At 24.3% G+C, this 14,309-nt stretch overlaps 2 protein-coding genes across 2 annotated transcripts; one reads left to right on the forward strand and one right to left on the reverse strand.

Annotated features, from left to right (window-relative positions):
- Nucleotides 1–350: 350 nt before the first annotated feature.
- Nucleotides 351–9,718, forward strand: LOC140672556 (sodium channel protein Nach). Its single transcript, XM_072904800.1, has 10 exons — nt 351–628; nt 1,295–1,501; nt 1,600–1,765; nt 2,026–2,174; nt 3,683–3,788; nt 5,248–5,554; nt 6,381–6,431; nt 7,338–7,527; nt 9,399–9,505; nt 9,573–9,718. The coding sequence occupies exons 1-10, from the start codon at nt 474–476 to the stop codon at nt 9,704–9,706; spliced, it is 1,572 nt and encodes a 523-aa protein (XP_072760901.1). The 5' UTR covers nt 351–473; the 3' UTR covers nt 9,707–9,718.
- Nucleotides 9,719–9,810: 92 nt separating this feature from the next.
- On the reverse strand, nt 9,811–14,309 carry Dredd (Caspase-8 Dredd). The gene is made up of 7 exons (XM_072904801.1): nt 14,145–14,309; nt 13,258–13,848; nt 12,448–12,716; nt 12,190–12,382; nt 11,857–11,982; nt 11,412–11,552; nt 9,811–11,321 (listed from the first exon to the last, which is right to left on the reverse strand). Exons 2-7 carry the CDS (start codon nt 13,799–13,801, stop codon nt 11,113–11,115), a joined length of 1,482 nt encoding a protein of 493 aa, XP_072760902.1. The 5' UTR covers nt 13,802–13,848; nt 14,145–14,309; the 3' UTR covers nt 9,811–11,112.

The following is a 14,309-nucleotide window of genomic DNA, read 5'->3' on the forward strand; positions in this document are numbered from 1 at the left end:
ACATTCATTTTATCTTTTCTGATCAAACCGCGTTATCACTGATATTCACTAGATAAACATTTTGTTGGCACGAAATGTAAACGGAACGTTATGATGTGAAAAAGTCACAAATGTCACGAAAATGTGTGATGTTCGCATTAGTTGTGCTTTAATATATTCTCATAGGTTAATAATTAATTATACGCAGATAAAATCGCGAACCATCAGGAAAGTTAGAAATTATCATGCACCAATCGATGGAAGGTCAAATGAATTTTTTATGTCTGTCGCGCGCGCGCGCGTAATGTACTACTGCATTGTGTGCTTTTGATATTTACTCGAAAACGCAGCAGTTAACGCGCTAACGTATCCGTGAGAAGAGTCTGTTATACTTTTTCCAACTTGCTTGTCCATATAATATATCATTAATTACCATAATTATTAACATTTACAATTTACTCGTCGAAACTTCATCGATAATCGATCAATTGGATATGAAGAAGGTCAGGATACAAAATCAACACAAAGAATTATATTCAAAAACAGGATGTTGGAATATCCTGAAAAAACAGGCCGCCGAATTTTGCTCCAACACCGGATTACACGGTTACAAATATATCAGTCAAACTCAGCATCCCAAAACGGAGCGGTATGTCTCATTTCCAATTTCTTATTATAAATACAGACTAAATTAATTTGATTCATAATTATATACAGATTTATATTTATATAAATATAAATCTGTGTTATCTATTGTATTCTCTATTTTCTCTTTAATATGTCTCATTAATATCATATATTATAATTAATAAATTGAAAGAAAAAGGTTATGCGCTATTATTTAATTTTAATGAGTAATAAATTATATAGTAATTATATGGAGATGTATGTAGAAGAGATAGAAGATTATAATAGGTATCAGAAATGCAAAGTGACAGGTATGGTATGAATAAATAAATGAATAGAAAGTTTGTAATCCCTTCTTGACAAAAATAAAGTATTATATATAGAGTGAGGAAAAAGTATGGAAACCCTGAAAAATCTGGAAAAATATAAGTATACATATATATACATATATGTATAATTATAGAGACAGAGAGAGAGAGAGAGAGAGAAAATAATACAAAAAATATTTTTTATTCTAAAATGTATAAAATTATTTGTAAAATATAATACATAAACTTAAAAGTATTATTGTTGAAAAAATGTAAGAATGAGTTTTAATTTATGTACAACGTGCTTGAATTTTTTTACATGTTTAGCTTAATATTTAAATTATAATAATAATGTACGTATTATCGACAATTATTTATAGAATTATTTGGGCGATAACGGTATTTACATCATTATGCTGTGCTCTCGTTTTAATGAAAATGTCTTGGAATTATTATGCTACTCATCCCACTTTGACAGTTATCGAATCGACGCATCATGGAATATGGAATTATCCATTTCCTGCAATAACAATATGCAATATTAATCGTGTGTCTTACAATTTGACTAAGGAATTCGTCAAAAAATTGTGAGTATATATTGACACATGGTTTATTAGGGAATCTTGCGACTATATCTATAATGATATTGCAAAAATTTTTCTCTTGTCAACTGTATTTTTTGCAGAAAGACACCATCCAATGTCTCGAAAGAATTTTTGATTAGAGAAATGCGATTGATGAACGAATTGTTAATACCGGGAATATTCGGATATGACGTTCAGAAAAATCTTACTCGCTTACAAAATATTATAGATGACAATAGTATGTCTATTCTTGATGTAGTGAAAATGGTATATGTACAAATATTAAAAATGTTTCTTATAAATGATATAATTATGAAATTACAAGCATATATATATATATATATATATATATATATTTGTTTTCTGTTTGCTAAATTTATAAAGAAAATTATGGAAAACTCATATTCAGTTTATTAAATTAATAATTTTATAAAATTATTATAAATTAAGACACTTTTAGTTCATACATTGGATTCTATTTTTCAGCACTGCTTCCAAAGAGTTTAATCGTTGTTATTTTTTTCTAGATTACGCAAAACTGTAGTACTCTGTTAACTATATGCAAGTGGAAGGGCATACACAAACAATGTAACAAAATCTTCGAGCAAGCTTTATCTCGGGATGGCTTGTGCTGCAGTTTTAATTATTACTCTCTTCCAAATACAATACCGGAGAAGTATAAATTTTTACAAAATCAAATTTTACATTGTAAACGTGATTCTTAAGACTTACGAAAGACTTTTTTAAGACTTGTTGGGTTTATAATGATTTCAATAAAAAATCCGCAGTTTGTGATTAATTAATTAATTAATTTTATTCTGTTAATATATTTGACATATATATACATACCAAACGGAACAACTGTTAAATTTTATAACTATAATCGGTTTCTGAAGTTTTTGCATAATTAAAAAAAAATTATGGTTTAATAGCGAGTTTGCATTAAAAAAATACATTTTTTTATATATGTAATTTAAATATATATTATTATAAATTTATTTATAAGAAAATTTTAAATTTTAATCAATAGAAAGGTATTAAAAAATTAAATTAAAATTTAATAAAATTTAAATTGTGAGAAAACGATTTTGATTGGTTGAAGTGCGTGACGTCACAATGCAATAGTTTCAAACGTTTGTTTTCTGTATTCTGTATTGCGATATTCGATAATTCTTGATCTCGAGGTACACTCGGCGTCAAGTATGCCTTAACACACAAATTTATGTACATGTCAACAAAATTATATATTTTAGAATTTTACATATGCATATGTGAAAATTGCATGTGTGTCTGATATGTGCATAAATTCGTGTGTTAAGGCATACCTGACGCCGAGTGTACAAAGAAAAACAATTTATTGGGTGTTTTAATTGTTGTACTTTTACATAGAGGTACAAAACAGGTTTTGTACGTGTTACCTTTGCCCATTTTCACAATAACTGGATATTTTAATAAATAAAAATAGTGCGTTGTCACTGTATATATTGGTTAGGTTTAAGGAGACGCTATTTCACGCTATTTAGCGCTATTAGCGTCTCCCCGAATGCAGATATTGCACTGTGACGTCACATCGCGTTCGGGAGGACTCGGTCGTTTCCGGATCGTATTCGACAATTTCAAATAATGTAATTTTTATTATTGATTTTCTCGCTTAATTTGCATTAAAAAATTACAAAAAAAATAATTACATTTAAAACTATATATAAATTATAAAATGCAATTGTTTTTCAAAATCATGCAAACTCCCTATTGTACTAACTTAATATAATGAATTTTGCTATAAATAACAATCTAATTTAAATGTTTTATTTGGGTAGCTGCATCATTTGCAATCTATATTTCCCTACAAAACTTAAGGCAAAAGATTAAAAAATTGAAAACAAAAAAAAGAATATGTGTATAATAGAAGCGACATTATCATACGCCATTAGTGAGAAAATAAAAGTAAATGTGAAAGAATCATAGCTTTTGAAATAGAAATAGAAGTAGAAAAATAGATAATAATTAATAATATTAGGATAAAAAACACACCGCTTTTATTCATTTTAATATACATCAGAATAAAAATTTCTAAAACCTAACATTAAAATCCAATCCTGATTTAAATTTAGAGAGAGAAAGGTATATATAATCACTATATAATACCGCATATTTTTTTATTAACATAGTTTCTTCTTGTTAAAGAATGGAGCATTCTGCTTCCTGCGGGTTCGAGACTGGTGTGACTGTAATAGTAAATGCTGAGCCCAACGATTACCATGCTACTATTATTGGAGCATATGGATTAAAGGTAATTTAATCAATTTTTTTTTTATTTTTTTCTTAGTCATCTTTTCAGAAATAAAATTTCTTATACTGTTAAAGACAATAATATAATGAATAATTATATTATCATAAATTACAATTAACCCACACGGTAGGAAAATTACAATTAACCGGTTATTTACGGATAATACTTATAAATCTCTAATATTCCGTTTCATTGCATTTATACATATGTATTATATTATATGTTATATTTTCGACACAAACACACACATATATAATTTACTTTTAAGTATTTAATTATTTAATTTATCTTTAATTAATTATTATTTAAAAACGCATAAAAAACATTATAATCATAGAAAATAAACGGAAATAATAAAATGTTTTTAATTTTTATTTTTAATTAATTATTAATGTAATTTTTACTTTTTAAATTCTATAATAAACGGATGATTATGTAACCTGAGTGATAAAAACATAACTAATTAAATAATTACATTATTACACAGAGAGAAAAATTTCTTTAGATTTAATAATGCTTGAAATAGTCGAAAAAAGCTATTTATTTCAAGAAACTAATAAAATTATTGGATTTTTAAAATAACATGTATCATATAATATTATTTAATTCAACGAAATAATATTTTTTTCAGTCAATAAAAATAATGTTTCACATGACATAACGTTGTTTGAATAAAATAAATAAATCCAAACAAATTATTCAAACAAATCGTTCTCTCTGTGTACAAAATAAATGTATCAAATTTTTTACATTATTTTGTATTTATTATATTATTTATTTTTTGATATTAATAATAACAAAATAAATAGATGAAATAAATTACAAAACAATTATTTAATTAGATCAATAATAATAAATAAATGTTCATTCATTAATGGTTTGAAGACCGTTTTATATTATGAAAATTCACATAAAACTTTTTTTTTAAATTATACACCGCGCGCGTACAAAAATGCTTTATATAGAATTAAAGAAATCCTATCTTATTTCAAATTATAAATTAATAGCACATAATCAATCACTTGGCTGATTTTATTGATCCCATACTTTTTGAAGACTTATTAATTTTTGAACAGTTACGTAACAATTTATTTTTAAAAATTTTTATTTGTTCTGTGCATTGGTTTTTACTATTTTATATGTGTTTAGAGTTTGTGTTTTTAATTTTTTTGTTTTGAAAAAGTTTTTAGGATATTTTTTAGAGTATATTTTTAAAGAAATTTACAATTTATCTTAATGACTTGAACAGAAATATTAAACTCCAAATAATTATATTTGTTAATGAAATACATAAAATTATATTATGTATTTTAGATAAAAATTAATAGAATATTTTATTAAGAATGCAGCTTTTTATATGTTGCATACTATTCATATAATTCTGAGTTTCAAATTATTTTTCAAAATATCAGTTATAAATTTAATAAATAAGTATATTATTATGTGGATTGTGTCATAGGTCATGATACACTACTCGCTCGATTATCCAGATTTTAATGCCGAAATTCAATTAGTACAATTAAATAGTGAACATTTTTTGAGTATTAATCCCACGGAAATGTATTCAAAACCCGAAGTGCAGAGTTTGGCGATTTCTACACGAAGATGCATATTTTCTGAGGAAGCAGACAAAATACTATATGCAAATGTTAAAGAGAGAAATTTAACTTTCGCGAAATATTCATATCACAACTGCCTCGCAGAATGTCGAGCTAGCATTGCAAGAATAAAATGTGGTTGCATTCCTTATTACTTTCCACAAAATGGTAAGTAGACAAAGTATGTAAAAAAAGAAAATTAATTCGAAAACAATTATTTAAAAAAATTTTATAACTTGTAAAATTTCTTTTTCCTATTCTATTTATCGTGAAATATAATACTAAGAAATAAATTTACTAAGAAAAATAAAACATAGTAAAAAAAACATTTTTATAAATGAAATATGTTTTCACGTCTTTTTTATGTATCTTTGCAATCAAAGTTGTATATAATTCATGTTGTTTTTTAATTTTTTATATTATTACAACGGATCACGTACTATTTTAGTTCATTTTAGTATCAATAATATTATAATTCTAAATAATTCTATAATTTTGTATAAAATAAATTTTTTTAATTCTCCACACTGTTGCACATTGTTTGTACGTCTGGCCTGTCATTGATCTGGAAAATTTAAATTGTTTTATTTTTTGAGAAGTAAATCAATTTTTTTATTTAGAATATAAAACAGATATTAACATTTTTTAAAAAACATAACATATAAATTTATTAAAAATTTATTAATAAATAAATTAAAATTTAAAATAAATTATAAAGGATCCCGCACATTTTATAGGTGTAAAATCGGCCCCGGTCAAATTGTGGGGTCCTTTATTTGCTTATCTTCTTTTGTGTGTTTTATTATAAGATATAAAATAAATAATATTATATAAAATATGACTTATATATGATTAATATTTATATATTAAATGTATTTATATTTAGCTATATAGAAATAATAAAAAAATTGTTTTATAATTTTTCAACTTCTTTTATAAAGTACATGCACATTGTAGGGAGAATACTAAAAACGAAATTAATATTTTATTTCAGCTACTAGAATATGTAATCTTAGGGACAGCCAATGCTTACAGAGATATAAGGGTAAGTGTATATATGTACTACATTACATATATTTACATTCAATTATCAAATCTACCAAAAGCTATAATGGATTCAGTGTTCAATACCTAGCATGCTTTGTATTTAACATTAATACCAACGAGGTACTGTTACTATCGTTGGTGACACTAATAATGGAACGAGTAATTGCATATAATTTGCATATAAAAAAACTTTAAAAAAACAAAAACATTAGAAACCAGGTGATTTTAAAGAAATAATTAAAACAAAATATTTTCCAATAAAGGTTATACAGTTTTCAAAAGAAAATCTGACATGGCAATATTAGTTTACTCTTGGATAGAGTTGTCAAGGTAACAAGTCGACTTGACTTTTTTATGTAAAAACTCTCTTTTTTGGCTTAACTTTAGTATACTACCTCCCCCCTTTTAACGTCAAAATGACGTGTGTTTGCTACATGGGATCATTTTATTCGTAAACGATTAAAAAATACTTAAATAAAGATTATTATTGAATATTATTAGTTCAAATCACACATATTAGTAAAGATATTAACTATTTCGTAAACTATAATTAACAACTTTAAATAGCTTTAACTGTAAAATACTTGGATCAAAATAAAACTTTAGTAATATTTTAAAAATATTTTTATGTCAGTTACAAGAATATGTAATAAAAAAATTGAGGGTTTCTATTTTAAAAAATCAAGTCGACTCTTTGACATGATTTTAACAATTCTATGTAAGAACGAATATACTATAATATTGCCTTTTTTGTTATTGTTATTATATTTGTTATTTTCCTTTGAAAACTATACAACTTTTGTTAAAATCACTTTTTTAAAAAATATATTATTTTTTCATAAATTATCTAGTTAGATTAAAATAAATTATCATGCATTTTATACATATATTTGTTTGTTTACAGAGTTGTTGGATTCTTCCTGGCCAGATATAGAGAGTAACGGAAAACTACCAAGCGAAATAGTCGATATCAAAGTGGGACCTTGCGGATGCATACCTGATTGCTCTTTATATTCTTATCCTATAGAAAGCTCTTTTGGAATACTGAATTCTTCTATTTACTATAACGATAAAGGTTTCTCAACAACCTCTCGGTAAAGAAACCAATTCAGTCGTATAAAGCATCAAAAGTTGAGCACATCCTTTAATTAAAATTATTCGAATGACTATCAAATCTTTTAATTATACTTCAAAACTTTATACAATTTAAACAATTTTATATATTTTTTTTATGCGTATAAAAATAATTATTTACTATCAAATCTTTTTAATTACTCTTCAAGCATTTTTTTCATACAAAACCAAACGATTCTATAAGAAAATTTTTTAAGAAATTATTAAATTATCGATTGATTCCATACAAATTTAAATCTCGAGTTTTATGAATTAAATATATTTTGTTATTTTTTTAATTACCTTAAATTAATTGTTATAATTTTATATGAAATATAATTATGAATAACATATATGTTATAATATAATAGTTACCCAACGAACATTAAGAAAGACATCCTAAAATCATTAAAACTTAAATCTTATAAGACTAGCATGTACTGTACCTCTTATATTTTAAAGATATTCTTGCCATGTATTTAGAAACAGGAAAAAAACATAATAGCATTCTTTCTATATACTTATTAGTATATTATTAGCATATCATAATATGTACTCGAATGTTTCTGAAATGTATATAAAATATGCTTTTACGACATCCTTAAAACATTCTCAGAATCTATATGTGTATGGGAATTAACATTAATAACTTAAAAACTCTACTTAATGCAGATTTATTAACTATACACTACGCAAAAAAATTAAAGGGCCAATTCTTTCCATATAAAAAAAGGCCAATTTTCAAGTAGTTGCAACTTTTTTAAAAATAATCAGAATAAAATCAATAAAAAAGCATTTCAAAGCTTGAAGTTTCTAGTTTTAGAATCTTTTAAATAAATTTCAATTCTTTCTATTCGTTACAAAATTACATTGTAAGAAAGCGACGTCCGTCGATTAAACAAATTTTTTAAAAGTTTATCCAAGAATACGAGAACAAAAAATTCTAGCACGATTTCATTAATTGGATGTTAAAGAGCAGAGTTTCAGCTTTAATATCTTTTTTTTAACGAATGTTCTATGATTTTTTTCCGCCAAGATATTCATTATTAAAGCAAAATCGAGCTATTGACTTTGAAATTTTGACGCTTATAATTAGTGAAAAAATGATTGTACATAATCATTAATTTAAGTTTTTGAAATGTACAGAAAAAACTTAACATTTTGGCTTTTTGAACTGGAATGCTTTTTACTTGTAAATATTGTAAAGTTCATGAAAATTTTAGCTTTTTTTCGTTAACTTTTATTGTTTGAAATAAAAAAAAGATAAAAGTGCAATTCTTACTTAATTTTTAAGTAACAATTACGCTTAAAAAATTAATAATGATTGAAAAACCGATAAAAGTATTTTAAAGTGCTGACTTTTCTCTTTAAATTGCTTTTTTAATGATTATTTTACGATCATTTTTTCACTAGTTATAAGCATTCAAAGTCAATAGCTCAATTTTGCTTTAATAATGAATATCTCGGCGAAAAAAATTATACAATATTCATGAAAAAAATAAATTAAAGCTGAAACTCTGCTCTTTAACACCTAATTAATGAAATTGTGCTAGGATTTTTTGTTCCCGTATTCTTGGACAAACTTTTAAAAAATTTGTTCAATCGACAGACGTCGCTTTCTTACAATGTTATTTTGTAACGAATAGAATGAATTGAAATTTATTTAAAGATTCTAAAACTAAAAACTTTAAGCTTTGAAACGCTTTTTTATTGATCTTATTCCGATTATTTTTAAGCAAGTTGCAACTACTTGAAAATTGATTTCTTTTATAAGGATAAAAATGGCTCTTTAATTTTTTTGCGTAGTGTACATTCATGCATGTTTTAATAATACTATTATTATATTTTGTAGTAATTCCACTAGCGTACGCAATCATAGTGTGTTACATATATTCTTCAACGATTTAGTCGGCTTTCAATATCGGCGATCAGTCAATTATAGTTGGCGTAATTTATTCGGTAAGATAAACATGATGTTAAAAAAATATAATTAGATAAAAATAAGTAATATCTGTTACATTTTTAGCATCATTTGGCGGTTTACTTGGATTATTTGCTGGTTTTAGTCTCATGTCAATCTTTGAATTATTATATTATTTTGTAATACGCGTGATAATTGAAGCATTCTTCAATTCAATAGAACACAGCAATGTACAATAAGCATATATTAAAATAAAGCATAATATATTTAGAAATAATTAACATCTCGAAGCAATTCATATAATAATTATAATTGTTATCAATATTTAAAATTGATGTTAGTAAAATATTTCTTTTCTATTGTATCATGCATTAAAATAAAGTTTATACATAATTCTTTTTATAAAAAAAACAATAACTTTATTAATTGATATAACCCGAGTATGAACATCCGTGAGAAATGGAACTGTGACACTAACGACCATATACTTTTTGACAGCTGCTCTGAATCTATGTCCCCTGTTGTTTACAAATAAACTCTTCACATCGCACTTGAAGATGATTTTTTATAGACAAACGTAGCTTTAAAGGATAAACTCCAGGGATGCAATAATATAAATTCAACAATTTATAAGTGATAATGTTACTCCTCTTAATTTTTATGAACAAATAAGCATCCATATAATGAATCTATATACGCGTAAAAAAGAAAAGATATAATAGTTATTTTTAAAATACAATTATTTATAAAAATTAAATAAATAAATAAAATATATCCAATAATATTGGATAGAAAGTCCAAAAACTAATCTTGGCAAGAAATATACTATGTGAAAGGAACATTTTCCATTTTTAGACAGTTATTGTCAAACCGTATGTTTTTTCGTATAAGTAGGCTTTTTTTTAACACTTATTTTACGGTCATTTATAGTAACTATCAAGGAAAGAGCTTATAGTTTTCGGATAATTTTACAAATGTACGAAAACGATCTGTATAGTCTTGTTTCATTTAAATATCTTTTTACTCAAAAGTAGCACTCAAGGTGTTATTTCTCTTATGACATCACAATTCCAATATGGCCGCAGTGATTACTTGGGAAGCGTAATTTAATAAGATTACTCCTTGATTGTTGCGAGAAATTACTCAAAAAAACTCTCATCTCCTACAACATATCTGGTACTAGAATCGCCTAAAAATTTTGTATTTTTTCTGTTTTCTTTTAGTACGAGATGCGATTTAGAACTAATACAGATTGTAAAAATTTATCTGAAACATTTCAAGCTTCTGGATTCAAAGTCAAGACATTTAAAATTAAAGAAAAAAGGAATGTTACAAGAAATAAAAAATATTTCAAAAAACTATATGGTAACAAACGATTATTTATTTCTTTGCATTTTAAGTCTAATGGATATAAAAGTAAGAGAATAGTATAGTAATAATTATGATAAATATTCAATATATTTTTCTTAAAGAGAAATTTCTACATGTTAAAATATATATGTCTCATAAAATTTAAAAAATAATAATAAAAACAATAGATCATAAGAGGTATGACCTTTTCTCCACTTAGCTTCTTTTTTATCTTGTAAAATTTTTTATATTTACATATGTACATACGAAAAAAGTTTAAAACACATATTTATACTTAAAGTGGAGGTGTAATTACATTCCTTAATTGAAAATCTGAATCTAAACGATCATTACGTATTTCTGGCAATTGCACAACTTGAGTCCCTTCTATTTTTCCATTTTTTTCTTGCATAGATGTCATTATTTTTCTAACGCATTCAACGAAAGGTAACCGATTCCCATAAGTTTTGAAAATCTTACAAACTGCTTGTATAAACCATGAACCTGAATAATGAAAATAAATAATAAAATATTATTAAAAATAAAAAAAAGAGGTTAAAACTTAATTATGCAAATCTATCTAAAATCATTTACCTTCATCTTTATGACGTACTGATACAAAACCTTGTATTGTTGACATAAATAAAAAAAAATTTTTAAATTGGCGAATGTCTTCTGATACCAGTGCAGGAGAATCGGATAAACCATCAGTTGTCAAACAGTTATTTATACTTCCTAGAAGTAAAATCTGCCTTCTAGTAATTTCAAATATTTACACAATAAAATTACGTACGTATAATGTATTAAAATAGAAAATATCAAGATATTTGAAAAAACTTTGAAAAATATTCTTCTCAACACATATACAGATGGTTTTCAGAGTTTTTTCTCTCTTACATAACTATAAAATTCTCAATATATACTATTTATAACTTCTCATTATATACTATTTATAACTTCTTATTATGATATATAATATTTAATTTTTTCAAATATACATTTTTTCTCTTTTATTATAATTTTAATTTTATTTCCCTACCACGTGTCTTTCCTTGACAGGCTTGAATAATAACAATTTTTATAACATCTTTCAATTCCATACAACAAACAGCTCTTTCAATTGCTTCCAGTGAAACTTCCTTTTCATCTGATGCAATTATACCTCCTATAATATAAATTTCACAATTTATTAAATATAAATTAATAGTGCAAAAAAATAAATATATAATTTGCAGTATGATATATTACTCTGATCATTATTTTTTATAAAACATATATTTTTATAAAACATATTTTCAGATGTAGAAATTTTTTCAAGAAAAATATTGTATTTAATATTGATCATAATTATTAACATATTATATTTCCTTACCTTTATATCCATGACTTAAAATGCAAAGAAATAAACAATCGTACTTGTTACCATAGTTTTTTGAAATATTTTTTATTTCTTGTAACATTTCCTTTTTCTTTAGATTTTTAAATATCTTGACTTTAAATCCAAAAGTCTGAAATGTTTCAGATAAATTTTTACAATCCGTACTAGTTCCAAATCGCGTCTCGTACTAAAAGACAAAAGAAAAAATACAGAATAAAACAATTTTTTTCAGATTAAATATTAATGTAATACCTCTTTTTCAAAATATATTTGATTTATAATAATACACAATCCACTATCAATAAATTGTATTTTCTTTTCGTTATTTTTTTCTGCAAGAAATGGTCCTTCTAAAGAAATTGAATGAAAATGGTTTTTGTCATTTGTCCCAAAATTCCCATGAGTATCAACAACATGCAATCGATTTTCAAATTTCTCCAAATCAAGGGAAATTATTTCTATTGATACATCTTCAAACTTCTTTAAATGTCTTAATAATTTTTCCATATTATGTTTTTCATCTAAAAATAGAAATATATACAAAAAATTCATGTAATAAAATTCTTATAATGTTCATATTAGCTTACTAGTAGTAATCAATGTAACAAGTTTCTTATATTCAAGACAATTTGAATTTTTAAATTCTATTTGTTCTTAAATAATAGTTACAAATTGCTACATAATTATGTATGTAATTGTATATGATTTAATCTCATTTGTATAATATTTGAGAAGAAAAACTTTTTTGTACTATGATAGCATATTTTATTTGGTGGCAGTTAGAATGAAATTGACATGTCTCTAGTTCACAAAATTGATAGAATTTCAAATATACTTAATAGAGAAGATATATAATAAACTTTATTTTTGCTAACTTATATAGCTTTAGTTTCACTTCAACTTCTTAATTGTCATCATTATGTATTTTGAAATGTATAACTGAAATATTTTTATCAATATTATGTCTACACAATTATTCTATCTTTAAAATATATTTTCAGTAGTCATTTTTATCTATTTGTGTAAAAAAACAAATACTTTTCAAAAATAATAAATGTATACCTTTTGAAATTGTAATGTATTTAATTTGCATCCAATAAAGCATATGCAATTCAAGATAATCTACATCATCTAATAATGATTCATAATTAGAATTGTCAGATTTAACATAGCTTAATAACAATTTTTGCTCATTTTCATTCAAAGCCTCACAGAGTCTATATAAGCACTTTGCAACTACGTTTACATTTTTTGAATGTGACCTGATGTTTGGAATATATTGTAAATCTAAGTCATTATATGATATTCTTAATTTCTTTATTACTTCTCGATTATTTAGAATGCATAATGCTTCTAAAATTTTATTCTCCCAATTTTCTGGATGCTTTTTTACATAATCTACAATTATGTATGAATTTTCTGTCTTTAATTTCTGAAAGAGATAAAAAATATCTCTAAATGCATTTGCATAATTTTCTATTATTAAAAACAACACAGAGATCTTCTCATCTATATCAAGATCTTTTTCTATTTGTCTTAAAATATTCATGTTTATAACTGCCTCAGTTATGTACTTATGGGCAATTGCATCCATTGACAACATCATGAATCAGTATATCTTTTTAGTATATATAATCTAATGTTGTCGTTTACCTGAAATACATATTAACAATTATTAACAATCTTATTACACGTTATATAATTTTTTAAAATTGTAATAATTCTCTCTCATTGATTTTTAAAAGTATACTTATCCAAGTAAAATAAAAAGTCACAATAATATCAAAGTAACATCAAATGATGTCCAAATGACGAGAATATGATTACAAAAACTTATTTGTTGATCTTTTTTTTTTGCCATTTTGACATATTTTGACACTATTGTGACTTTCTGTTCTACTTAGGTGATTTGTACAATTTGTAAAAGTATTTTCTAAAAGTATACTTACAAAAAACAAAAAAATATTGATTAATCTTTTCACAAAAAAATTTAACTTAATTACATACTATATAATATAACAAAAAAAAATATATATATATATATATATATACATCAAACATAGATATAATGAATTTAATCAACTGCACCCATTGTACATATATCACAGATCACA

Source organism: Anoplolepis gracilipes, chromosome 13 (genome assembly GCF_047496725.1).
Source record: "Anoplolepis gracilipes chromosome 13, ASM4749672v1, whole genome shotgun sequence".
NCBI lineage: Eukaryota > Metazoa > Arthropoda > Insecta > Hymenoptera > Formicidae > Anoplolepis > Anoplolepis gracilipes.

What these genes read in the sequence shown, in the direction of transcription:
- LOC140672556 (XM_072904800.1), top strand. Translation starts at nt 474, where the DNA reads ATGAAGAAGGTCAGGATACAAAATCAACACAAAGAATTATATTCAAAA. An exon ending in CCAAATACAATACCGGAGAA is followed by an intron (nt 2,175 to 3,682) that starts GTATAAATTTTT and finishes TTCTTGTTAAAG; the next exon opens with AATGGAGCATTCTGCTTCCT. An exon ending in TTATTACTTTCCACAAAATG is followed by an intron (nt 5,555 to 6,380) that starts GTAAGTAGACAA and finishes ATTTTATTTCAG; the next exon opens with CTACTAGAATATGTAATCTT.
- Dredd (XM_072904801.1), bottom strand. Translation starts at nt 13,801, where the DNA reads ATGATGTTGTCAATGGATGCAATTGCCCATAAGTACATAACTGAGGCA. An exon ending in ATACATTACAATTTCAAAAG is followed by an intron (nt 12,717 to 13,257) that starts GTATACATTTAT and finishes TTCTATTTTTAG; the next exon opens with ATGAAAAACATAATATGGAA. An exon ending in AAATATATTTTGAAAAAGAG is followed by an intron (nt 12,383 to 12,447) that starts GTATTACATTAA and finishes TTTGTCTTTTAG; the next exon opens with TACGAGACGCGATTTGGAAC.